At 34.9% G+C, this 25,984-nt stretch overlaps 3 protein-coding genes and 1 non-coding gene across 5 annotated transcripts; 3 read left to right on the top strand and 1 right to left on the bottom strand.

The window, feature by feature from the left end:
• The first annotated feature begins 8,073 nt into the window (after window positions 1-8,073).
• Window positions 8,074-8,269, top strand: LOC112536608. Its single transcript, XR_003080595.2, has one exon. It is a non-coding gene; the product is annotated as a U2 spliceosomal RNA (small nuclear RNA).
• A 4,483-nt stretch (window positions 8,270-12,752) lies between these two features.
• LOC8267090 (thiosulfate sulfurtransferase 16, chloroplastic) lies at window positions 12,753-15,370 on the top strand. The gene is made up of 7 exons (XM_002530683.4): window positions 12,753-13,111; window positions 13,211-13,288; window positions 13,395-13,505; window positions 13,637-13,710; window positions 14,265-14,335; window positions 14,451-14,504; window positions 15,061-15,370. Exons 1-7 carry the CDS (start codon window positions 13,026-13,028, stop codon window positions 15,133-15,135), a joined length of 549 nt encoding a protein of 182 aa, XP_002530729.1. The 5' UTR covers window positions 12,753-13,025; the 3' UTR covers window positions 15,136-15,370.
• Window positions 15,371-15,492: 122 nt separating this feature from the next.
• LOC8267089 (protein IQ-DOMAIN 7) lies at window positions 15,493-17,590 on the top strand. Its single transcript, XM_002530682.4, has 2 exons — window positions 15,493-16,574; window positions 16,696-17,590. Exons 1-2 carry the CDS (start codon window positions 16,107-16,109, stop codon window positions 16,864-16,866), a joined length of 639 nt encoding a protein of 212 aa, XP_002530728.2. The 5' UTR covers window positions 15,493-16,106; the 3' UTR covers window positions 16,867-17,590.
• LOC8263847 (serine/threonine-protein kinase STY17) lies at window positions 17,292-25,617 on the bottom strand. Of its 2 annotated transcripts, XM_048373717.1 has the most exons (16): window positions 25,137-25,612; window positions 24,880-24,994; window positions 23,721-23,818; window positions 23,441-23,560; window positions 22,746-22,800; window positions 22,260-22,370; window positions 21,683-21,733; window positions 20,532-20,707; window positions 20,349-20,456; window positions 19,733-19,806; window positions 19,137-19,312; window positions 18,393-18,488; window positions 18,017-18,097; window positions 17,833-17,886; window positions 17,606-17,740; window positions 17,292-17,536 (listed from the first exon to the last, which is right to left on the bottom strand). In XM_048373717.1, exons 1-16 carry the CDS (start codon window positions 25,349-25,351, stop codon window positions 17,456-17,458), a joined length of 1,746 nt encoding a protein of 581 aa, XP_048229674.1. In that variant the 5' UTR covers window positions 25,352-25,612; the 3' UTR covers window positions 17,292-17,455. The 2 variants fall into 2 exon arrangements, with proteins under 2 accessions (XP_048229674.1, XP_048229675.1); XM_048373718.1 differs by lacking the exon at window positions 18,017-18,097 and having other exon boundaries at window positions 25,137-25,617.
• Between the last annotated feature and the right edge of the window lie 367 nt (window positions 25,618-25,984).

The raw sequence follows: 25,984 nt of genomic DNA on the forward strand, positions 1-25,984 counted from the left end.
CCAAAATTGATACCGCCATGTGTCACGGCCCGCCTTACAATTAGGCAAGGAAGGCTACCCTAACACGGCCGTGCTGGATTCAACATAGCCCGTATTAGATGTATCAAAACATGAAAGAGCCAGAAGCTTCTAAAGAACACGGCCACAGAGAGTAATACGGCCAGAAACACCAAACCGTGTTCTCAACACGGCCAGGAGCACGACCATATTGGTGAACAGGGGAAAATCTATAAATACCTCCTCCTTGTGTCATTTGTGACAAGTAGAGAGAAGTAGAGAGAGAGAGAGAGAGAGAGAGAGAGAGAGGTGTAGAGAGAAAGATAGAGAACTAAGCAATATAAGCTTACATTTCCAAAACTCTTGTGCTCTCTTTGTGCCACTTTCTTAAACTTACTACCGCTAGCGTAATTGCTGAAACTTTGCCGAGTTTGGCATCCGAGGGAAGGCTGACTTGCAATCTTGACTTCGGAGAAATCAAGTGAGCTAGGCCGCACGTGGGCAAAGTTTTGGGGATAAAACAAAACTCACGTGACAGTTGGTATCAGAGCCAGGTTCGTGTCAAAGCCCAGTTGTCAGTAGAGCGCGGTTGAATTCTTTGGAGAATTCTTGCACGAGATTATGGCCAAAGTTGGTGAGCAATCCACTTCTACCGCTCCTCCCACTCCAAGGGAAGGAGGAAAGGATAGCGGAAAGGGCCGTAAGGATAAGTCCCGCGACGTGATTGGCGTGATGGAGGAAAGGCTAGTCAAGGTGGAGACTGCCATGTCCGATTGGTGTGATAAAATCGAAAACATGGACCTTCGCATCGAGAAGCTAGAGTCCAAGGAGGACGATGGGGAGCTTCGCGGGGAGATGCAAGGTGCCTTAAATGTTCTCGCCGACAATTTAGCGAGGGACAATGAGGCTCTTAAGAAGTTGCTTGCCCAATGCCTGGAGAAGGTCGATAAGCTCGAGGTGGAGCTTAACTTGTGCAAGGCCGCGTTGGCGAATAGTGGGGAGGCAATGCGGTGCACAAAGTCGATGCTCCTAAACCAAAGGCCTACGGTGGGGCTAGGAGTGCAAGGGAGATCGACAACTTCTTGTGGAACTTGGAGGGATACTTCGATGCAGTGGGCATAGTGGACGACGCCACTAAGGTAAAGTCCATATCTCTCTACTTAAGTGATATTGCTACCGTATGGTGGAGACGTAGGTGCGAGGATGTGAAAAAGGGCCTTTGCACCATTAATACATCAGAAGATTTTGTGCGGGAGCTTAAGAAGCAATTCTATCCCGACAATGCCGAGAAGGAGGCAAGGTCAAAGCTTCGACGACTCCAACATAGAGATGGTTATATTCGGAAATATGTGAAAGAATTCTCCGAATTGATGTTGGAGATTCCCGATTTGGGAGAGAAATAAGCTTTCCATGCCTTCATTGATGGGTTGTCTCGGTGGGCTCAATTAGAGCTAGAAAGGCGAGGTGTGCAGGACCTTGCCACCGCGATGGCGGTTTCCGAGTCCTTGATAGAGTTGAAGAAGAAGGACTCATTTAAGCCAAAAGTAAAGAAGTACGGAGGAAGTGACAAATGTGGTGGAGATAGAGGAAAATCTTCTACCAAGGATGGTAAGGCTTCGTATAAGGATAAAGGCAAGTGGAAGAAGGAAGACAAGCGTAGTTCTTCTCCAAAAAAGCTTGCTTGCTTCATCTGCGACGGACCTCATCGTGCCTACGAGTGTCCAAAGCGTGGGAAGCTTGGAGCTTTAGTAATCACCGAAGAGGAGAAGCGAGAAGAAGAACGAAGAATTGCTTTCCTTCGACTCCTCAATGTCATCCAAGCCAAAGTGGAGCAGAAGCCTCGTGGTCGGATGTACGTGGAGACTAACATCGGAAGCGAAAGCATCCAAGCCATGGTGGATACCGGGGCTGATACGGTGTATATGGCAAAGGAGGTGGCCGACTCTCTATAAAGCTGCCTTATAAAAAGGAAAAGGGTTTCATCAAGGGCATGAATGCGAAGAGGCTACCTATCATTGGCATAGCGAGAGGGACCAACATCCGTATAGGCCAATGGCAAGGTAAGGTCGATATCACCATTGCTCCTATTGATGATCAACGATTCTATCTTGGTATGGACTTCCTCGACATGGTGAAGGCATTCTTAGTTCCCTACGCCAACACCATGTGCATAATGGAGAATGGCCAACCTTGTGTTGTGCCGATAAAGAGGGAGCTAAGCTAAGATATGATGGTATCGGCCATACAACTCTCTAAAGGGGTAAAAAGGAAGGAGCCAACCTTCCTAACAACCCTCAAGGTGGAAGAAGGTCCCCATGTTGATGATGCCACACTTCCAAGGCGTGCTTGATGAGTTCAAAGATGTTATGCCGCCTGAGCTGCCGAAGAAGCTTCCTCCATGACGAGAAGTGGACCACGAGATCGAGTTAGAACCGGGAGCCAAACCACCCGCCTTTGCACCCTATCGTATGGCGCCTCCGGAGCTATAGGAACTAAGGAGGCAACTTAAGGAGCTGCTTGATACAGGCTATATAAGGCCATCCAAAGCTCCATATGGTGCGCCGGTCTTGTTTCAGAAGAAGCATGACGGTTCTCTTCGGTTATGCATAGACTACAGTGCGTTAAACAAGATCACAGTCAAGAATAAGTACCCGATTCCTAACATTGCCGACATCTTCGATCAACTTGGTGGTGCTAAGTGGTTTACCAAGTTGGATTTACGGTCCGAGTACTATCAAGTGCGCATTTCCGAGGGACATGAGTCAAAGACAACATGCGTGATGAGATATGGATCATATGAATTCCTTGTCATGCCCTTTGGCCTTACAAATGCACCAGCCACATTCTGCACACTTTTGAATAAGGTACTTGCTCCTTACCTTGATCAGTTTGTCGTTGTTTATCTCGACGATATTGTTATTTATAGTAACACTTTGGAGGAGCACATAGAGCATCTAAGGCTAGTGTTCAAAGCCTTGCGGGATAACGAGCTCTACGTCAAGAAAGAGAAATGCTCTTTTGCTCAACGAGAGGTGGCATTTCTTGGGCATATCGTTGGCGATGGAAAGTTAAGGATGGATGGTTCAAAGGTGAAGGCCATCCAAGATTGGGAGCCGCCAACCAAGGTGACCGAGTTGAGATCTTTCCTTGGTTTGGTGAACTATTATCGGAGGTTCATCAAGGGCTATTCTTCCATTGCCACTCTTTTGACGGATCTATTAAAGAAGGGTCGTGTTTGGGATTGGCCTATGAAGTGCCAACAAGCCTTTGAAAGGCTAAAGAAGGCCATTATGGAGGAGCCGGTCCTAGTACTTCCCAACCATACTAAGGCATTCAAAATCCACACAGATGCTTCTTACTTTGCTATTGGTGGAGTACTTATGCAAGAGGGGCATCCAATAGCCTTCGAAAGCAGGAAACTGAATGACACCAAAAAGAAGTATGCGGTGTAAGAGAAGGAGATGACCGCTATAGTCCATTGCTTACGAACGTGGAGGCACTACTTGCTTGGGAGCAAGTTTGTTGCCAAGACCGACAACGTTGCCACTAGCTACTTTCAAACGCAAAAGAAGCTCACACCGAAGCAAGCTAGGTGGCAAGACTTTCTTGCAGAATTCGACTACGTCATGGAGTACAAGCCAGGTAAAGCAAACCTTGTTGCTGATGCACTAAGCCAAAAGAGGGAGCTTGCTGATATAAGCCGTCCTACATGCAACTTGGTGGAGCACATCAAGGAGGGGCTAAAGCATGATTCTATGGCCAAGAACTTCCTTACTCTTGTTCGAGAAGGCAAGACTCGAAGATTTTGGCTAGAAGGAGACTTGCTTTACACCAAAAGAAGGAGGCTATACGTACAGCTCCATGACAATCTTAGAAAGGAGATCCTTAAAAAGTGTCACGACAGCAAGTGGGCGGGTCATCCCGGCATACAACGCACGATGGCGCTTGTGGAGAATGCCTACTATTGGCCTCGCATGAGGGAAGATGTGGAGGCCTACGTGAGGACTTGTCTTGCGTGTCAACAAGAAAAAATGGAGCAACAAGCCCCGAGTGGTTTGTTAGAGCCACTTCCTATTCCCGGGAGATCGTGGGAAAGTGTCTCCATGGATTTTATCGTAGGGCTTCCTTTATCTGAAGGTTGTGCATGGATCTTCGTGGTGGTGGATCGATTCTCTAAATATGGCATCTTCATTCCCGCTCCAAAGGCCGTCACCGCCGAAGAAGCTGCCGTCTTTTCATGAAGCATGTGGTGAAATATTGGGGTGTGCCAAGATCGATAGTGAGCGATCGAGATACTCGCTTCATGGGTCGTTTTTGGACAGAGTTGTTCAAGCTATTAGGCACTGACCTCAGGTTCTCTACAATTATGCACCCCCAAACCGATGGACAAATCAAGAGGATCAATGCACTCTTGGAACTATATCTGAGGCACTACGTGAGTGCCAACCAACAAGATTGGGCGAAGCTGCTTGATGTTGCCCAATTCTCTTATAATTTGCAAAGAAGCGAGTCTACAAGCAAGAGTCCATTCAAGATAGTTACGGGCCAACAACCCTACACACCAAGCACTCTTGCCATGGATTGGTCAAGCCGAAGTCTACCTGCCTTCAAGCTTGCGAAGGAATGGAGGGAGCAAGCCGACGTTGCTCGAGCCTACTTGGAAAAGGCATCCAAGCGAATGAAGAAGTGGGCGGACAAGAAGAGGAGACCAATAGAGTTCAAGGAAGGGGACAAGGTGCTTGTCAAGCTATATTTGCATGGTAAAGCCGACAGACTTCATTGGGGACTCCGAAGAAGGTACGATGGACCTTTCCCCATTATTAAGCGTGTGGGTAAGGTAGTGTACAAGGTAGAACTACCACAAGGCATCAAGATCCATCCTGTTTTTCATGTGAGCATGCTGAAGCCTTATAGGGAGGATCGCGATGACCCGAGCCGAGGTAAGTCTACAAGAGCTCCTTTGAATGTGCAGGCTCAGTATGACAAAGAGGTGGACTACATCATCTCTCATCGTAAGGTGCCACAATCCAATCAACCTCCCATGACGGAGTTTCTTGTCAAGTGGAAGGGACTCCCAGAAAGTGAAGCAAGTTGGGAGCCGATTCGTGACTTGTGGCAATTCGAGGAGAAAATCAAAGCTTACGAAGAGAAGGCAACGGGGGCGTTGCCAGATTGAGTGGGGGAGAATGTCACGGCCTGCCTCACAATTAGGCAAGGAAGGCTACCCTGACACGGCCTTGCTGGATTCAACACAGCCCGTGTTGCCAACACGACCATAAACACGGTCGTGTTGGATGCATCAAAACATGAAAGAGCCAGAAGCTTCTAGAGAACACGACCACAGCACGGCCAGGAACACCAAACCGTGTTCTCAACACGGCCAGGAGCACGACCATGTTGGTGAACAGGGGGAAATATATAAATACCTCCTCCTTGTGTCATTTGTGACAAGTAGAGAGAGAGAGAGAGAGAGAAGTGTAGAGAGAAAGATAGAGAACTAAGCAATATAAGCTTACATTTCCAAAACTCTTGTGCTCTCTTTGTGCCACTTTCTTAAACTTACTACCGCTAGCGTAATTGCTGAAACTTTGCCGAGTTTGGCATCCGAGGGAAGGCTGACTAGCAATCTTGACTTCGGGGAAATCAAGTGAGCTAGGCCGCACGTGGGCAAAGTTTTGGGGATAAAACAAAACTCACGTGACACATGGCCCAACCCACTCTCGAGCTTTTACGGGAAAAATTTTAGGTCGGCTGTGTTTGCTATGGAAAATTATCCGACTCTTTTTTTTTTTTACTAAAAAGTATGATATCTAATATGTTTTATGGTAAACCCTAAATTATATCATCGACCAAGTACACAAAGCTGGTTCATCTTAGATGTGAGTAGTCTTTTTTTTTTTAGGATTTTGTTTGATTGTTTCTTAATTGTATTTAATTTGATTTTTTCTGTTTTTTATGTAGCTCTTTAGATAATAAAATGATCTCCATTGTACTATAATTTTATTAAATATTAAATTTTAATAATTATTTTATTTATTATTAAATATTAATTATTGTTTTATTTAATTTTTTTTATAGTTACTCTCTTCATTCCATACTAATAACGTTTTTTAGTATTGTATTTAGATTAAAAAAAATTAATAAGCTTAATTATAAAGAACAAATAGTTGATTGAGACTAAATGATTCTTTCATAAATATTAATATATGTATTATATTAAATGAACCTCAAGTTTACATTTAATCAACTTATAGTCTATAGATAATAAACCTGTTATTTTTTAATTAATGAATACTTATTTGTTTTATGCGTAGACGCTATATTTATTACTTATAAGATATATATTCATTTATTATTAATGTCAAATTCATTAAACATGAACTTTAGATTCATCACTTATGAAGTATATATTCCTTTATTATTTATAAAAAGAAAAACTCGATGATAGAAAAGTTGAAGGATTACAATGGTTTATTTTAGTCATTTAAAAATTATATTTTTTTTATTTTATTTAATAAATTAATAAAATATTTTTAATATACAATAAACAATATATTAGATTTTGTGGAACACACTTTTTACATGAGGTTAATCCAAAGCATTTAATTTTCATCTGTGAAGGATTTAAATATAACAACTCATGAAGTTCATATGCGCAATTGAATTAAAATTGAGTTTAGGAGGCCAATTGTGAAAATAATACAAGTTCAATAGTTTAATTAGGTGTGTTGCTTGTTATAAATAACGTTGTTAGTGATAATATTAATTTTTTATTACTACTCGTTAGTAGAGGGGTTAGAAATAATAACTTGTAAAGCTGAGAAGTCCAATTGAATCAAAATTGAGTTCAGATGGTCAATTGTAAAAACGGAATAAATTCAAAGATCCATTTATATATTTAGTCATAAAGTATTTATGTGAATTAGACATTAATATGGATGTAGTAATTTATTAATCATACATTATTTAGATATACATATAAATCTTTACATTAAAATATAAAATTAGAGTTTTTTTTATGAAATCGAACAAAAAATATATAAAATTATATTAAAATTATATTAAAAATATTAATATAATTCTTATGAAAGAGATTAAGGAGAAATCTTTGAAATAATTAAATAAATGAGAGAAATTATAGAGATTTTCATATAAAAATTAGATTAAATTTATAACATGGATTAAAAAATTTAAAATAATTCTTATGATGATAGGGGGAGAAAAATAACTTAAAGCAATTAAATGGTAAAGTATAAAAATATAATATTTTTAATACCAATTAATATATATCTTTTTAGAAAGTTAACCCACTTCTTTAATATTCATACAATTATTATGTTTTAGTAATTTTTTTCTCATATGAATTCTTAAAGTCACTATAATTTAAATAATAACTTAAAAATTATAGAAATTTTTTTGTGAAGAGATTTGAGATGTAGAGTTGATTTCATTACTTTTAATTGGATGGTACTAGAAGCATTATTTTTATGCTCATCTATGCTTAAAGTAGATCAAATATGAGTGTTGGGTTCATCTCCTAGATGAAATAACAAAGAATAATATATTATTGAAGTTAATGGTGTGAAGAAGATTAATGGTTTCCCTGTTTATGATGAAGGGTCCTTGGTCATTTTTGGAATCCACAAGTTTCTCGATCCAATTTTCAGGTTCTCAATTCCACAGAGCCACCAGCGTCTTTTCAAAATCATGATTGTCCTGTGTTTGGTTGGTGATAATAATGGTCATATAGATTTTGAAGTTCTAGTCAGTCTTGATTTTGTAGTTAAAGATCAAACTTTACACCTGCAAACATGGCTCAGATTGAATGATTTTGCTTATGCAACTAATCAAAGATAAAATGACTACCTTTCTTTTTCTTTTCTTTTTTCTCTTTTTTGCAGTTTTTCAAGCAAAAGACCTTCTTCCCTTAACAAGAGCCAATTGGTAAATTCATTTGACTGGTTTACTCATGCATGACTTAAGTGGGAATTGCAATATGTAACCCACATCGTTAATGAGTAAGGATAGGAGAGTAGAAGAGGCCTATATAGAGCAATTTGAGAAACATTACAAATCATACCTTTCTCGGCCTTTTGGCTAAGATCAAGTGTAGTATCTGTTCTTATCAGTTTAATATCTGATACGTGGATCAATGATCCACACGATATTAAATTAATTTTTTGAGGGGGAGGGCTCACAACAGTAGCTTGCTATTGGAGTCCTCATGTGTCGCCCATGCGTTGCACTACTGCACGGGCCTGGCGCACCCTGCCAATTATAGTTTAAAATATTTTTAGGCTAATTCTTCAGGGGTTTCGAGCCATATTTTCTGTGAATCAGGGGTGGGCCTTCAAGGTTCATCACTCACATGGCGAAAGTAGGGCAAAATGTATATATTCCTTCCTCCTATGCAGTCAGTGAACAATACAAGCACCATGCTTCTCAGGACGCCCAAAATAGTGTTTGGTCCGTCTCTGAGAATATCTTTATGGTTGGCTAGCTCACATCCCACATCGAAACAAATAAATATAAGGGCTATCTTTTTTTCAGTAAAGGGGGTTATGATTTATGATATGAATTTTGCTTTGTTTGTTGACATTCTCTTCGAATAACTTTAATTATACTCATTTATAATTGTTCCTAATTATCTCATCCGTTCATTTTCCATTTCAATATAAATTTTACCAAAGTCATGAAAGAAAATTGCAAAATATAATTATGACATGACCCAATAAAAGAAAAAATAAATAAATTTCTATTAGTATTTCTATATAATAATAATAATTCTACTAAACATTAATGTGCACTAAATAGTTATTTGCTAGTGCATATAGAACTCACCAGTTAAATCTCATATAAAAGTAACTGCCACTTTTAAATATTTGGATATTATATAATGTGATTTTTTAATGAAAATCTCATAAACTCTTAATTTATAATAAAAATATATTTTATAGATATAAAAATAAATAGCTTTCTTCCAAGTCTATTTTATTTTATCAAATTGAATTTATTTTTTTAAAATTTCTAATTTTATTATAAAATCTCGTTTGTAATTAAAAGCCAACAAACTTTAACATAAGAAGAATCCAAAAGTTTTGAAATAGCCCATTGTGATTTCAATTATTTTTCGACTTTATAAACATATATATAATCAATTTAGTTAATGAAATTAATTAAATTGCCAATACCAATACCGTCAAATCTTATCCCAGATGTCCGAAAATAGTATAACACAATAAGTGAAATGGATAAACACAAGACCTTTCAAAACTTTATCTTACATTCTTATCAGTTCAAGAATATCTGATACATTACTGATCTCCAATATGATAGCGTGTTGGTTCGTTAAAGTTTTTTTTTAAAATATTAAATTAGTTATTTCTAAAAATAATATATTTATTATTTATTATTTATTATTTTATAAATATACACTAAAATGTTCTTCCGTTCAATTTTTATTATACAATTACTGGATTTTTATATACTATTTATCCTGATTTATTTTGTCTAATATAAATTATAAATTATATTTTATTTAGGCTTTAATGTACTGATCCCTCAATTTTAGTTCCACATAGTACTTCAATCTTCACTTTTTCTTATATGAGTCCTCATTTTCTTTGTGTTCTATCATTTAGATATAAAAATAACGGCATTAATATTTTTATCCATGCGGAGTTAATTTTTAATATTTTAGACAAGAAAGATGAATGTAAATAGTTATTTGAAATTATATGTGATTAAAATAATATAATAGTTATTTTTAGAGAGAAAATTAGCGCTCTTTTTCATTATCCACATAGGTAGTAGTCGAACAAATCCAATTCTATTTTTCCATGTGAAAAAATTAATACTCTTTTCATTAACTATGTAACTTTCATCTTCAATGGTATGTAATGATAATAGAGTTCTACACTGAACCCTCAATTTTGCTCTGAAATGTTTTGTTTGGTTCAACAAGTGCTTGTTTTTTCAGAATTTAATAAGATAGAATTGGGTTTTATCAAGTCTATTCACGTGTGTAATGGAAAAGAGTCCAAAAATAACTATTATATATAACTGTTTACACTCGTCTCTCTTCTTCAGAAGCGTGGACAAAAGATTTGACGCTATTACGAAAAAGGACGAAGGCTTGAAAGTTGGAATGCTATATGAAGTTGGCGAGCTGATTTGTACATTATTAAGCCTTTTATTTATTACATAACAACTCTCTTTTATTTAAAATCAAGACAATTTAAAAAATTAGTTGATAAAATTACGTTGAATTTAATTATGAAATTTAAATCAAGTAACATACCTCTTTAAAATTCTTTTTTTATCAAGTTAGAGCAGAATTTTAATTTTCTGGCAAAAATTAATTTAGTTTTTGTATAAATTAATTAATTAATATTTTTTTTACTTACTCTAATTTTTGGTATAATTTATCTTAATAAAATTTAAATATTTTAAAAGTATTTATATTTAATAAAATTTTATATAATTTAATTTTAAATTCTCAAAAATAAATATAATAGGCAAAAGGTACAAAAATGTCATTGAACTTATTAGAAAAGTCCAATTAAGTTATCATTATTTTTTTTTCTCAATTAAACTCATCAACTTTTATAAAAAGTCTAATTAAGTTTCTATTCTTTTTTTTGGCCAATTAAACCCATTAATTTTTATACAGGTCCAATTAACCCTTAATGTTAACATCGTCCAAAGCCGTTAAGTGTAAGGTCTTATTATTTTGAGAGTACAAATAATAACCGCTCTGAATATTTTAAAGTAATCATGCGAGGGAGAGAAAATCATTTTTTCTTCTTTATTAACTTACATCATAGCTCCTACAACTGTAGAACCTCATTCTAGGATTAGTCTAACTCCATAAAGTGTGCATCTTTGTAGTTTTATTGCAAAAATATATTGGAGGTGGCGGGATGTAATTTAACTAAATAACTTATACTCACCCTCTACTTACAAATGAGCATGATGAAGAAGACGAAAATGTTACTTTCATTTCAAATGAGGAAAGAAATCATTACTTTTTTTTATAAATTAGGATTTATAGATATTAATTGTGTAAAAATAAAAAAGAATAGATGACTTTCTCTCACTCACGTGATATAGGCGTGACTCTAAAACGTTTAGAGATGTTATTATTTGCGCTCTCAAAATAATGGAACCCTTACACTTAACGACATTTTAAATGCTGTTAATATTATGGCTTAATTGGACTTTTTATAAAAGTTAATGGTTTAATTGAGCAAAAAATAGGATGAAAACTTAATTGAACTTTTTATAAAAGTTAATGGGTTTAATTGAGAAAAAAAAAGGATAAAAACATAATTGAACTTTTCTAATAAATTCAAGAGCATTTTTGTACTTTTTGCCAATATAATACGTATTTTTAATGTTATATTAGAATTACAACTTCAAGAAAAAGGTTTAAGGCTCAAATTATATTTTCTGAAAATTAATAAATATACGATGTAAATTTTCTATTATTTTTATGGTGTGAATACAAAAATAATTTTTTTTTTATTTTTTTTATTTTTTTTGGAATAACCATAGAAAAATTGAAAAAAAAAAACACATTAAATTTTAAAAAAGTTTAAAAATAATGTTTTTGAAAAAAGTTTACACAGTAAAATAATATTTTTTGTTAATTTTGAAATATTTTTAAAAAGTTTTTTTTATTAATTTAGTTTTTTGATTGTATTAACTTTTAAAAGACAAGAAAATTTCTAGTATAATAAATAAAACGTAGAGTACAATTTATATATAACATTAAAAACTCAAGAATAATAATATTATTCAAACTTAATTAACAAATATTTAACAATTTAACGGAATAATTTTTTAGTATAAATTTATAAAATAAAAAATAAATATAAATTTAATTTTTAAATAATAAAGTATAAACAGTGTAATTTGAAAAAAATAAATATAAAAAATATGCAGTAACTATTTTTTATTTTAAAAACTAAACCTTGGTGATTGATTTAACTGATTGATTGATTCGAAAAAAAAAAAAAAATTTCAGTTCAACTTTTTATATTAATAACAGAATTTCATTTAACTAGGCATGAGTGCAATCAATAAATATGATCAAATTCTAATTTGACTATAGATTTTGATTTTAAAACCTAATTAAACCGGTTTAGTTAATAATTTGTGATTAATAAATTGAACTGGCAGATCCGGTATGATTTTTAAGAGACTTATCCTTGGATAAATTCAGTAATGATCCCAGGGAGCTATTCAACCAGGACCACCATCTGCGCCCTTGATTTAGGCCACGAACTAAAATCATAAACTTAGACCATTTTCTCAGTTTGGTTCTGACCATTTTCTTGTCCAAAATGCAACTCTAAATTATTACATGCAAAAACATGTACTAATCATCAACCTATGATCTGTGAACCAAATTACTCTACAAATCTTTTCTTGGACCACACCACAACAATTACTAATACAAATTGAACTGGATATTTTGTTGATTTTGATCAATAGCCCCCCAATACAATCTCCACCACCCTCACCTCTTCTCTCTCTCTCTCTCTCTCTCTCTCTCTACAAAACCCCAAAACAAGTTGAGCCACTAGCCATCACCGCCACCATCACCAAGGGTTTTGTTCCAACCTCCAACCGCCAGGATATGCCACGTGTGCAAGGAACCACCATGCATTGAGAAATGTGCATATATTTGGATATATTATATATGTATGTATTGTGTAAGTTTTTGTTTCGTTAAAGCTTATCCTATGCAAGGATATGTGTGCCTGTTTTTGATTCCCTTGGATTTATATGAGAAGAAGGGGAGAAAGCACAGTAAAAATTGAATAGGAAACAGCGATTGTTGACGTGGCAGCCATACCTTGTGCTTGATGACTTAAGCCACACATATCCACTCTAACCTCCGTAACCATTTCTCTTCTTTACTACTGCTACTGCTATTATAACATAATTAACATTTGTATAAGAACCCAAAACTCCTCTTCTTGTAAGTAAATTTACATAATCAAGAATACCCTGAAAGCAGAATGGAAGCTAAGTCTATTGTTTCATCTGCAACCTTTACTAGCACTTCACTTTGTCCATCCTTTTGTCCTTCTAATCTGAATAACAGGTCTTTACTCTTAATTTCTTGGCTTCTTTGATTAGTTTCTTGTTCTTATTTCTCTTGCTTAATTTGAAAGCATGACTTCTTGTTACTTTCTTGATATAGGAAGCTTTTGCTGTTGCCTTTAATAAATAATCCAAGGAGATTGAGCATTGGTATCAATCAGAAAAGTGTTAGCTTCTGGTATTGATTAAAAAAAAAAGGATTTCAGTTAATGGGTAGTCTTTTCTTTCTTCTTTTTTTTTTTTGGTCTGTTTTGGTTATGATTTAATGTTTTGGTACTTTGAAGTCCTAAGGCTGGTCTGAGAGGAAATCTGGAAGCTGTTGGAGTTCCAACTTCTGTGCCAGTTAGAGTTGCACATGAACTTCTTCTTGCTGGTCACCGGTATTTGGATGTCAGGTATTGATTCTTGCTAACTATTTTGGAAGTAATTTTCATTGCTTCTTTGCAAGCGAAATGTCTGTTGCTTCTTTGGTTAAATAATAAACAAGAAAAGCAGTTGTTTTGATTACGTATGGAAAACGTTGTAGGACTCCTGAAGAGTTCAGTGCTGGACATGTAGTGGGGGCAATCAACATTCCATATATGTACAGAGTTGGATCAGGTTCTTATTCTTTTCTTGAATATGTTAAGGCAACTTAGTTTTCTTTGAATTTCTGTATGAACTTAGTTTCCTTATATATAACTCAAGAATCACAATATAAGAGTATAATATCAAGCCTTGTTTTAATTTTCTAGTCTTACTGGTGTTTTGCAGTCTTGTTCATTTACTCTGTTTGTACTGGTAGGTGCCATTATGAAATGAGATTGCAATTCCCAATTGGTTTTACCTTCTCTTTGTTAGATGCCAATTGATAATTTTAACTAGTGACAATACTTGATGCCTTTTGACTTCAATTAGTCACTCTGAAAGAGATGCAATTATATTCTGAAAACTGTCAGAGTAGAGGCCAAATAAGAACAGCAAATGTTTGTTTTAATTTCCAAGTGCAAGTGCAAAAATGATTCCAGAATTTAAGGACTGTGGTCCCAAAATAGATTTTGTATTTTGGGATTTTACACTAGCATTTTTTTTTACTTCCTTTTCCCATTCCACCTACTACTCTTTATCTCTCATGTTCTATTAAAATCTAATTATGTTTCTGTCTCTTGATGTAGGAATGAAAAAGAACACCAAGTTTCTGGAGCAAGTATCTTCACATTTTGGGAAATATAATGAAATTATCATTGTATGTGTTTCAAGTAAAATTTTTTATTTCCACAGGCTTCAAACTGTACTCTTTTTTTTTTTCTTTCTTTCTTTTCTTTTTTCCTGGTCTAGTGTGTAACTTCCAGCCTTTACAGGGTTGCCAGAGTGGGAAAAGATCTATGATGGCCGCAACCGATCTCTTATCTGCTGTAAGTATATCATCCTATATATTAATCTTGAACTTGGTTTTGCTCATCATTTGCTAGGTTTAAACATCATAGTTTGGTAGGACATCAAACATCAAGAGGTGTTTCTGAAAGTTTGCTTGGAAGGCACAAAATGGTTTGCGTTGATAGTTGCTTTCACCTACTAAAGATCTAATATAAGCAAAGTTTACTATTTATATATCCTTGAACAGGTTAGGATCATAAATGGGATGCTTTTTTAAATCTTAAGTACGAGTCCCTTAAATTATAGCTTCCTTGTAGTCATAGCTAGCAATGTGTTGAGGTGAAAAAGGACTTGAAGGGGTTTGAATCCATGAACTCCTGCACACACTCGATCATTGAGCTATTAGGCCAACCATTTTGTTCTATGACAGTTGAATAGTCGCTACTGCGCTTAAATAATGTTTAAAATGAAGCAAGATCAGTTTGGGAATCTTTGAATAAGTTTCCAATTGGACTCGCCTAACAAATATTCATAACCATTGCTGTTTTTTTGGGGGGAAGTGAAAAGGCTGAGCTTCAACCTGCCCTTTTGCAGGGTTATACTGCTGTTACAGACATTGCTGGGGGATATGCTGCTTGGACACAGAATGGACTTCCAACAGAAAATTGATGTGTGTTTGTTGGAAGTATAATGTGTTATGGCTACTATAAGCCGTAGTTAACAGTCATAAGCAGAGAAGGTGGTGAACAGAAACAGCATAGTAACAGACAGGACATATTACTACCCCAGATTATCTTGTAATGCATATTGCGCTTATATGGGTAGATGTTGTCATGGACCGTAAATATCAACAAATGTACTGTTGTAAATGTCATTGAGAATAAGATGTCAACTTTGTACAAAAGATTCCTTCTCTCTCTCTCTCTCTATATATATATATATATTAGTAATTAAATGTCAGTCATCTGATATTTAAGTATAAAACACTTGAAAATATATAAGAGCTTACGAGTATTTATCTATTTTAGATATATATTTTCGTTTATATATCAAGTCAATGGATAATTCATCGACTCATATTATTAGTACTAAATGAGTGCCGATCATTCCAATGTAAAACATTCAGTCCATATGGCTTTTAAGAATTAAGCAGCAAGCTGTTCCCCAGGTGTAATTTCTCTATCATATCAATTGATTGGCTATGACCAACTACTTCTATGAATCTTTCATAATTATATTTAGTTTGCACTTTCCATATCTGTGTTTAAATATATGTATTTATAGATAGGCTTTTGGACTTTTGTAGGACTAAGTAATTGATAGGAAAGAGATTAGTAGTTAATATATTAGCTCTTCTAAGTATCTACCAAATCATTGAAGAAAGGTCTAACTCATTTGATGATGAATATATCAATTATATAGAATTAAAAAAGACCTAATTAAAATTTGGAATTTGACAATCCCACAATTCTATGCTATGTATAAGGTAAAAAAATCTAATACAAGTATGCCTCAAACTGTTCACTTAATCAAAATTTATTATTATATTGTTATTATAATTATTATTATTATCATTATTATTTGTTGGTTTACTTCCTCTATGGTTTGGGCTCTATTGAAGTTGTTAAGTTATAGCTAGAATGCTTCAAACACACAAAAACTGGGGACACACAGAATTCATCCAGCCACGTTTTCAGCTTCTGACAACCGTTTTGCAAAGTAAACAACCCCCAACATGGTGGCCACCATCTCCCATCTTTACGCGTCTCCTTGCAGAGCTTTATGGGTGGAGAAAGACATTAAATCTGCCGCAATCGCCGTTGCCAGGAAAAGGAGACAATAACTCAGAGATGGCAAGAATGAGAACATCTCGGAAATGGTTCGACATTGTTCGAAGGAAGTTCTTCAGGTCGTCTCGTAAAACCACCACCGTGATTCTTCATTCTAATGCTTGCTCAAGTCCTGACGAGGCTCAAACAAGTGGAGTCACGGATGAAACAGCTGGTTATGAGGAACTTATGAGTGAAATCTCACTGTCTTCTACGAAAGAAATCACCCAAGAAGATATAGCTGCTTTAAGAATCCAAGCAACTTTCAGGGGTCATCTTGTACGTTATCTGATCCACCACTACACTTTCATTTTCAAAGATCTCTTCATGGTTGTAATTCCAGCACATAAACTGATCATTATTTCCTTTTCTTTTCCCTGGGTTTTTATACACTAATCAGGCAAGAAGGGCATTTCAAGCACTCAGAAGTCTGGTTAAAGTGCAAGCACTAGTTCGAGGGGCGTACGTAAGGAAGCAAACTCGCATAGCCCTGCATTGCATGCATGCACTTGTTCGGTTGCAGGTCCGAATTCGAGCAAGGCAACTCCTCGGAAGGTGCAGTGATGAGTAATACACTGAATCTCAACAACTGATAGTGCTTCACAACTCAATAAAACTTCTTGACCTCCCATACCCGGTAACTTATTTATCATCTGCACTGACCACTTGTAATTGGAAAACTAACTTCTGTTACATATTGATATCTTCAATTGATATCAAAGTTTCTTAGGAGCAACAATGTAGACGAATTAGTTCAATAACTGTAAGTTGACTGCTTGCGTCCTCTATTTAACACCCCCATCCACCCCCTATTACTATCCCAATGAAGAGCCTTCAACATTATGTTCTAGCTATAACCCACCAACAGAATGTTGGATTCACTACTGGTTTCAGCTGTTTTATAACACTTACATATATCATTATAGACTACCAATACCAGTATGCGCAGTGAGAAGAGAATGGAGAAAAGAGGAAAGTCACGCAAGGGTCAAGAAATAAAAGGACAAAGACCTATGAGCTTATATTGAAGAAAAAAGGGAAAAACATGAAGCTAATACTGTGTTAGAAAAAAGAAGAAGCATTTGTACAATTTAAATATATGTAAGATGAAAATTGCCTGCACATGGATGCATTATTAACAGCTGGTCTCTTCTCCCAACTTAGTGGTGACCCCTTATCAGTGCTGAAAAAAAGCCACCGGCAGATTTATCCTTGCGTCTATCCTCCCTCTCATTTGGAACCTGTGGTTTAATTATTAGAAGTAGAACTGTTTAATGGGAGAACAAATTAAATTATGGGCGATTAAATACCTCTTTTGCTATCTGATGAAGGATATCTATAATTTCTGAGAAGTTGGGTCTTTGAGCTGGATCTTGTCGCCAGCATCTCTCAAGCAGTTCTGCAAGTTTTGGATGAGTATGCTTGGGGATTGTAGGCCGCAGGCCCTAAAAAGGAGTTGGTTATAAATGAATTATCAATTTAAAGATAAAAAGATTGTTTCAGTTCCACGTTAACTTGAAAGAGAACATATATTTACCTTTTGCACCACGCCTACAGCTGCTTGCAAGGGGGTTAGGTAGGCATATGGGAGCTGAGATTAGTGTAACATAAAGTTATCAACAAGAGAAGATTTGTGCACAACAAATCAATTAATATAGAATTTCATGAAAAGCCTTTTTTTTTTATTAAAAAAAAACTGTTAAAAGAATGCAGGGGCATACTTCTCCTGTTAAGAGCTCCCATAACACTATTGCAAAACTGAAAACATCTGCCTTATGATCATATGGTTTGTGTTCAATGACCTACATATAATCAAAACAACATGAAATGCTAAGGATGATGGAGAAACAGAAGGAAGAATTGAGAATCATTTTATTTAATCAGTAATGTTACTAGTTCAAAAAGTTATTTGTTTTCCATGAATCAATGCCTGATTCTGCATCATTAGGGAGCAGGTCTTTTCGATTATAATAGAGAAAAAAACATCATTTATTGCAAGTCATTAGACATAGAATAACACATTTGTCATGGAAGATCAGATGTCCCCTTTATGCTGTAAATTTGTGTCATGAAGTCCACATCCAAGTAAAGGAATACCTCAGGAGCCATCCAGCGGTATGTTCCAGTTTCAGCTGTCATTACACCCGAATGAGTTTGCACTCTGGCAACTCCAAAATCAGCAACCTTAACAACCTGCATCAGAAGGAACTAGGATTTAGAACAGTCATAATCCAAATTATTTCCATTTAGTTCAATACTTGTGGGATATATATTTAGTGATATAGTTTCACATTCATTTGAACCAGCTGGAACAATTGCATACAAGTATTATTGGATATATGCAGCATAGAGAATCATCCAATCCAAATGTTATTAAAATGTTTCCAGTCCAATCATTATCCAAATATTGGAAACATTAATAGCATTAAATGACCAGGTTATTCAATCTCCAATAGAATGCAGGAAACAACAACTATTAATTAAAATATTGCAGCAGACAGCCAAGGTGCTGGAGTCTCAAATCAACTGAAGAATCAAATTTATTCTGTAATTTTTGGGCATTAATTGGTATAATGTGACTAAGAAAAATGTGCATTCTATGCAATTACATGCATAATAAAATGATGAAAACATGAGTGCTACCAATAAATGATTATATTAGTGATGCAGAAGAATAAGAAACCCAAATGAAGGATGATTATCAATGCATTACTGATGATATGAAATTTTCTTGCATCGGAAATCAAGAAATAATAAGAACAATGCATTCATATATTATTTTTTATATATACACAGAAGGATCACGAAACCCAGTGATACATATTAATGAGAACTTCTTACTTCATTTTCATCCATCAGAAGATTAGCAGTTTTCAGGTCCCTGTGAATTATATTATTTTGGTGAAGATAATTCATTCCCCTGGAGACATCAGTTGCCACTTTGATTAAAGATGGAAGCTTAAAAACACCCTTCTGTTTATGCAGAAAGTCATATATACTTCCTCTAGCCATGAACTCTGATAAAGCAGAAATGTAGCGCAAAGACAGTGACTGTTAGTAAAGAGAGAAGAATCAAATCATGTCAACCAACAAATATGAATCTTAAATGTTGAATTTGGAGTTCATAGAACTCTTTCTGTGGTTACTTGGTTTTCTGCCAATCTCACACTTGACCACTCCATTGACATTAAAATTCCTATTTATTAGCAACAATGTATATATACAATAAAGGGAGAAGAAGAGAAGGGATGGAGAAGAAAAGAACTCAACAACATCATTAGATAATATCTACAAATGTCAAACGGTGTATTCAAGTATGAGGAACGAAATTCTTAACAGCATTACATCAAACCTACAAATATCAACTACTTTTAACAAGTTATATAAAATTTGCATTAAGCTACAGACATGGATGTCAAAGAAGGACTAGGAGTTACCAGTCACAATGCACAAGTTTGGAGGTCGGGTGCATGCACCTATGAATTGCACAACATTCTTATGCCGAATTTTCCTGCAAATTAAAGCAAGTCACTGCAGAATAGATAATAAAAGAATAGAAGGGGTGGGGGTGGTTGGTTGGGAGGAGGTTGGGTTTGAGAGAGAAGAATAATGCAACATGCAAACTAGTAAAGTATACTCCAGTATTTGATAATACTGTTTGGGTCAAAATGAGGCCCTCAAGTACCACTATAGGTAAGAGTCTTATCGCCTTCAGTTTTATGCCTATTGATAGTCAAGTGGAACATTTTTACTCATTTGAAGTTGCACAATTTGTAAAAATAAGATACTTGAGGGTTAACCTGCCATAGTTTTCTAAAAACTTAACTGATAAATACCCATGGTATTTATACTATTGCATGTTAACAAAACTTCAATAGGAATCAGAAGACAAATGCAACCAAAAATAACTCTACTCTTTCTTTTTTGGTTTCTGTCTTTTCTTTTTGCTTTACTTTTTGAAGTACTAAAGAATGAATAATCTAATCAGAGTACAAAAATATGAAATTTTGAGAAATGGGCAGCAGGCTCTCTCAAGCACGCATCATGACGAACCTCATTATATAAACTTCTTGGGAAAACTCTCTAAGCATTTCAGCACTGACACGCTCAGGCTTGAGGACTTTGATAGCCACATCCTGACTACAATATGTGCCTTTGTACCTGATAAGGTCAAAAGATAAATCAACTTGGAACCTGCAAAACATGCAAAGACCATTTTTAACAGACAGAACTTACAGATCTCCATATGATCCAGATGCAACTTTGTTTTCAAATTTTAACTGATTGGAATCAATTTCCCAGACATCAGTTCCATCACTAGGTATTTCTATGTAGTCAGGAAGAGATTCAACCCTTATGTCATTCTGCTTGCTCACAGCAGAAACAGAAGGCTGTTTAGAACTACACTGCTCCTGTAAAATATCATAATTTTTATGAGAAACGTATCATTCCTGCTTCTGGTTAATCTACAATATGACATATCTACGTAACAGTGAGTTGGTAAAGCAACATAGCTGGATCAAACTTATTTAGACATACAAAAAATAATAGCCAGCATTTAATACTTACGATCATAATGGTTGAATTTAACAGTTACAAGACAATGAAATTAGTTTAAGCAATGAATGGGCAGAATCATATTCTAATTTCCACAATCCGCATTAGAGTGACAAAGTTTCCAAGATTCACCAAAGAATAATTTAGTGGTAACAAAAGTTTATGATTCAATCACAAGTTGCAATCCTTGGTGAGAACCTCCCTTTCCGCATTCCTCAGAAAATGTAAATCAAGAATAAAAAATGAACAAACTACTAGCAAACATGCAAGACTGAACACCTAGACTAATATTGTTCCTTTCAACGTCTGGTTAGCACTTCCTCCTTTAAAAGGATTATCATATAACTGTAGTTAGTTTGCAACCGTGCCAATCGCAACAGAGAAAAAAAGACCTAGAAGATATAATCTAAACTGATACAAATGAACTCGAAATGACCTCTAAAACGCAAGATAGAGCAACTACTGTATCAAACAGAGAGACTAAATCCAATCCACATGTACCTCATTCCCAATCAAGCTGGGGTTGGCTGCATAGATACCTCCCTGTTTAGGGACATACTTTCTACAGCCAGTTGAATGCATACTATCCTAATATGCATCAAAATAAATAAATAACTAAATAAATAAATATATAAACATATATATGTGTGAGTGTGTGTGCGTGTGCGCCTGCATCTGTGACTGTGTGTGTATACATAAGCCCTGGTTTATTCAGTCAGAGCACTACAAAGCATTACCAACTTCAAGCAATCAACAGTGACACATTCAAGATGTTTTTCTAGAGACAAAGAAAATTGTATTATAAGAAAGAGTAGTGCGGAGAAAACTACCTTAAACTTTAAGATTTCCTTTTCCAAAGCATTTCTAAGCTCCTCAGTTTCCTGAAGTTTTTACATATGCAATTATGTCAACACAGATATGTGAGAGGTGTCAGTCCAGCAATTACCAAATAAAGGAAATTGATAAGATTAAACATGTTTGCACAAGTAAAAAATCTATAAAAATGCAAGTAAACGCTGCTAATCAGCCAAGCACAGGGAAAGTAAATCAAAATGATAAGATATGATGAAATTCTGTTTTATGGATATAGCTAACATAAAACTAATTATCATTAATATTTTCAAAGCCATGTCTTGATTGTTCTATAACTTAAATTCAAATTCTATTAATATCAGTATTTCCATACTCCAGTGAGAATATCAATGTTATGACTCTTATATGGTGAATAAAATAATAATTCTGAACACGTGCAATAATTTGGGAAAAGAAAAATTGAAAAGCAACATTCTTTCACCACACTGTAGTTGAAATTTAGGACCCTCAAGGATTTAAAAGATAATCATAAATCATGATAATAGTGTATAGCAAGCACAGGAGAGAGAAAGAAATCAAGAAGTAATGCCTTACCTCTCGTGGCCAGCCATCAACAACAAAAACATCCAAAGAAAACCCATCAACAGTGGAAAAAGCATGAGCTTCTTGAATGTTCAATCCAATCTCCGCAAGTAGGAATGTCAACTGAAATATAATTTGAAGTATTTACTTGTATGGTCATATTTATTATCTGGTGCATGAATGTGATGAATCATGTCATCTCTTAAACATATTGACAACTAGTGAACTATAGTGTAACTGAAGTGCCATCATCAAATATGTAACAATGTTTCAAGGGTACATATTTTCACTTCCCTTGCTTCCTTTCTAAGATACTGTTCTACAAGGTAGATAATTTTATTGTATCTGTAGCACTACTAGGTGAAGCGAATCTGAAAATATTTTACCATATTTGTACCCAAAAAATATCATAGATTACCTACCAGACCAACAATAATAAAAAATTGATTCACAAAGACAAAACATGTGGTGCAAATTGTACAAGTAATAACCACCAACCTCACTGAGCAGTTTTGGCCTATCCACTGTTGAAAAAGTGATCTCATGCATAGGCCTACAGGAGTTTTAATCACATAATAATAATGTCAAATATGAATTAAAGCTAACTGAAAAGAGAAATTTTAAATTTGAACATCAAGTTCCAAAAATCCAAATACTAAGGGCTCATGAAAATAATAAACATGACCTCAACAGTCCTGGAGTAAAATATCGATAAAATGAATATTATGAAATGCAAAAAGAAAAAAAAATTCAAGTCAACTGTGCCGGCACAAAAATATGAAAAAATAAGTTTACTAGAGAGAAATGAAAAAGGGTTGATGCCAGGATGATAATGGTTTTCATAAACCTGTCAGAAAATACAATACATAAACCAAAATAATAACTTTTGAGATTTTCTCAAATCTGATTTTCCAGAACTTATGGTCTATCCAGTGAATGTTGTGTGTATCACAGGAAGAAAGGAGTCAATGATGTTTTATATCATCAAAGTAAAAACCACGCTGTGGAACAGGCATGTGTATGTACAAACAAGTAGTAGATATTATTTTAATAGCCCTTGTGAAATTTGATCCAATATTATATTTTCTATCAATTAAAAATGCGAACATGAAAATTTTTGTCAATGCTAATGTATTGACAGCTAACATTATAGAAAAATGAGGAAGTCGTGCAATATATCTCAGAATTATTACCGAGAAAGGCGTGATGTTGAATTTACAGCACTATCTCCTTCTTCAAAATGATATCTATTGGCTTGAAATGCAAGTGCTTCAAGATTAGGTGATGAACCAAATGTAGGTGGTGGATGAATCCTGCAGAGAGAGATGAACCGAACAGCAAAAGATCAAGCACAAATGATCAAGTTTTACAAGGAACGGGGAGGAAGACTCTATACTAGAAGATGTAACTTCAACGAATACTGAAAAAGATTAAAGAATATAACTAGGCAAGTAACAAATTTAATGAGTATACCCCTGTATGTTTGAGAAATAAGAACTTTGTGCATCTTCTTTCATTGCACTATCTGAATGGGCAGAATCAATAAACATTCCGTTGGAGATAGGATAGACCTGCATTGAACAAAAAGAAAGCAACCAAACTATCCATCATAATCATGATTCAGGCTAATTGGAAAATGACAAGCCTCATGCTGCCAGTATATCAGAATCCTATTTTTGTATAAGAAAAACAGGATTGATGATGCCACCAAACACATGATTTTACCAAGTATAATGTTACATAAATCCTTTCCGAATTTGATATCGAGGAATACACGGTACAACCTGAAGGTGGTGAAAAATTTTTTGTTATCAGTAGCGACCCTAAATAATTGAAACTGCACTTGCTTAGTTGATAGAAATTGAAATATGATGGAAGCATTACATTGTTATTGAAAGTGAAATAACCAGTTGCCATACCATTAACAAGAAATCCTAAAAATTAAGCTAATAAATGGACTCTTCACTCACCAAAAGCAATTCAACTTGGAAAAAGTCCCCATCATACTAAAGAAATTTATTGAAAGGAGAAAGAGAAAAAAAAAAGGAGAAAAAGAGAAAAAGGATTTCCCTACTGAAAATTACCACCTCGATATTCTTATTGGAGATTGATAAAGACAGATAACTAAAAAAGTTCCCCTCTTTTCATAATAGCTAAATGACAAAAATGGTTTTCACTGGGGAAAAAAAAAGATAAAAGGCAGAGTGCACTATTAACATAGGGCAAAAGAAAGCTCAATGGCAAAGACCACTTTTATTGGGGAAGAAAAAGTAAGATCATGGAGATTGGAGAATTAACCAAACTACCATTCCCAAACCCTGAAACAGTTGTGCAAATACCGGGACTCAATACCATGTCAAGGCAACCAAATGGAAAAGCTTGATCAATTACTGGATTATTAAATCCACAACACTTCAGAGAGAAAAACATATTAGACTCGTAATGAAGTATGCCCTTTTACATAAGTTTCTAGAGCACAATGCCTTAAATAGTGTTGGGGAAATCTAAAGATGCAGGAATCGAATTCTATATAGGTCATGATTGTCAGAATTTGATTCTTTCAACTTCAAAGAGAAAATAAATGAATAGTAATTAGGGTACTAGTAGTGAATAGAAGAAGAAGTACGATAACCTGCACAAGACGAACTTCAAATGCAGGTCGATTAGAAGGATCTTCTGCTAATTGCAATAATCTTTTATGCGTAAGCACATCTTCTGCTCTCTCCACATTCACATCCAACGCATATCTTTATTACACATTATTGACAACATCAACATCAACCAAAATGTTAATAAAAAAAAAAAAAAAAACTAAACTCAGATTACCACACCTCAAAATTAACCTGCTGAGCCTAAAAATAAATTAAGAAAAATCAAGAACTAAGAGACCTGGCAGGTAGACGATTGAAATGGAGCCAAAGCTGATCATCAAAACCAGGAAGATTAGCTTCTTCAAAATTAAAATCTTGGATTCGTCTAAGCACTTCGCTGTAAACTTCTAGTTTTTGCATATGCTGGCGTGGATTTGTTGTTTGTGAGTACGATTCTCCTACTCCTCCTATTGCTCTACTTCCGCAGCTCTCTACGTCTTCTTCAATCGCCATTACCTTTAATCTCTATTTCTGTTTTTATATATCTCTTGAAACGCACCACTTTCTCTCAATCTTAAAAATCAAAGAGATTATTAGAACAAACGAAACGACGCTGGATCACACATGCCGGTGCCGGTGGTTATTGGGGTGTGGTGGTTGATGAATTTGGCAAATATAAGAGGGAAAAGGAAACCAGAGAGAGTGGGAGAGAGAGATTGTATTTGCTTTGGCTGTGCTTTCCTTTTCTTTGTCTCTCCCTAGTAGTGAGAGTTACACGTCAGCACTTGAGCCCACCAGGTATTTTTATCATAACTGCCTCGATTGGATAAAACCAAAGAAATGAAATATACAGTCCTACATATATCTAATTACCTAAAATTTCTTATATTTTATTACTTTTTTAAAAAATATCTGATTTTTTCAACTGTTTCATAAATTATAGACTAATTCTCCCGTATAATCAACATATGCCACCGTGAATAAAAAAATAATATTATTAATAAAAATATAATTAATTATTTTAAATTAAGTATTAAAAATAGCATATTTAAAATATATTAAAAAAATTATTCTGATTTTTTATTATATATAATAAATAAAAATCTAACTACTTTTTTAAAACGGTCGAGTTCAAAATAAATTAAC

The sequence above is a fragment of the Ricinus communis genome, chromosome 5, assembly GCF_019578655.1.
Source record: "Ricinus communis isolate WT05 ecotype wild-type chromosome 5, ASM1957865v1, whole genome shotgun sequence".
NCBI classification, from domain to species: Eukaryota; Viridiplantae; Streptophyta; class Magnoliopsida; order Malpighiales; family Euphorbiaceae; genus Ricinus; species Ricinus communis.

Bases quoted from the DNA above. Each gene is read 5' to 3' on its own strand.
- LOC8263847 (XM_048373717.1), bottom strand. From the start codon at position 25,351: ATGGCGATTGAAGAAGACGTAGAGAGCTGCGGAAGTAGAGCAATAGGA. The intron at 21,734-22,259 runs GTAAGGCATTAC...TAAAAACTTCAG, and splicing joins TTGATGGCTGGCCACGAGAG to GAAACTGAGGAGCTTAGAAA. The intron at 17,741-17,832 runs GTAAATATATGT...ACTCCTTTTTAG, and splicing joins CTGTAGGCGTGGTGCAAAAG to GGCCTGCGGCCTACAATCCC.
- LOC8267090 (XM_002530683.4), top strand. From the start codon at position 13,026: ATGGAAGCTAAGTCTATTGTTTCATCTGCAACCTTTACTAGCACTTCA. The intron at 13,289-13,394 runs GTATTGATTAAA...GGTACTTTGAAG, and splicing joins CAGAAAAGTGTTAGCTTCTG to TCCTAAGGCTGGTCTGAGAG. The intron at 13,506-13,636 runs GTATTGATTCTT...AAAACGTTGTAG, and splicing joins CACCGGTATTTGGATGTCAG to GACTCCTGAAGAGTTCAGTG.
- LOC8267089 (XM_002530682.4), top strand. From the start codon at position 16,107: ATGCTTCAAACACACAAAAACTGGGGACACACAGAATTCATCCAGCCA. The intron at 16,575-16,695 runs GTACGTTATCTG...TACACTAATCAG, and splicing joins CAACTTTCAGGGGTCATCTT to GCAAGAAGGGCATTTCAAGC.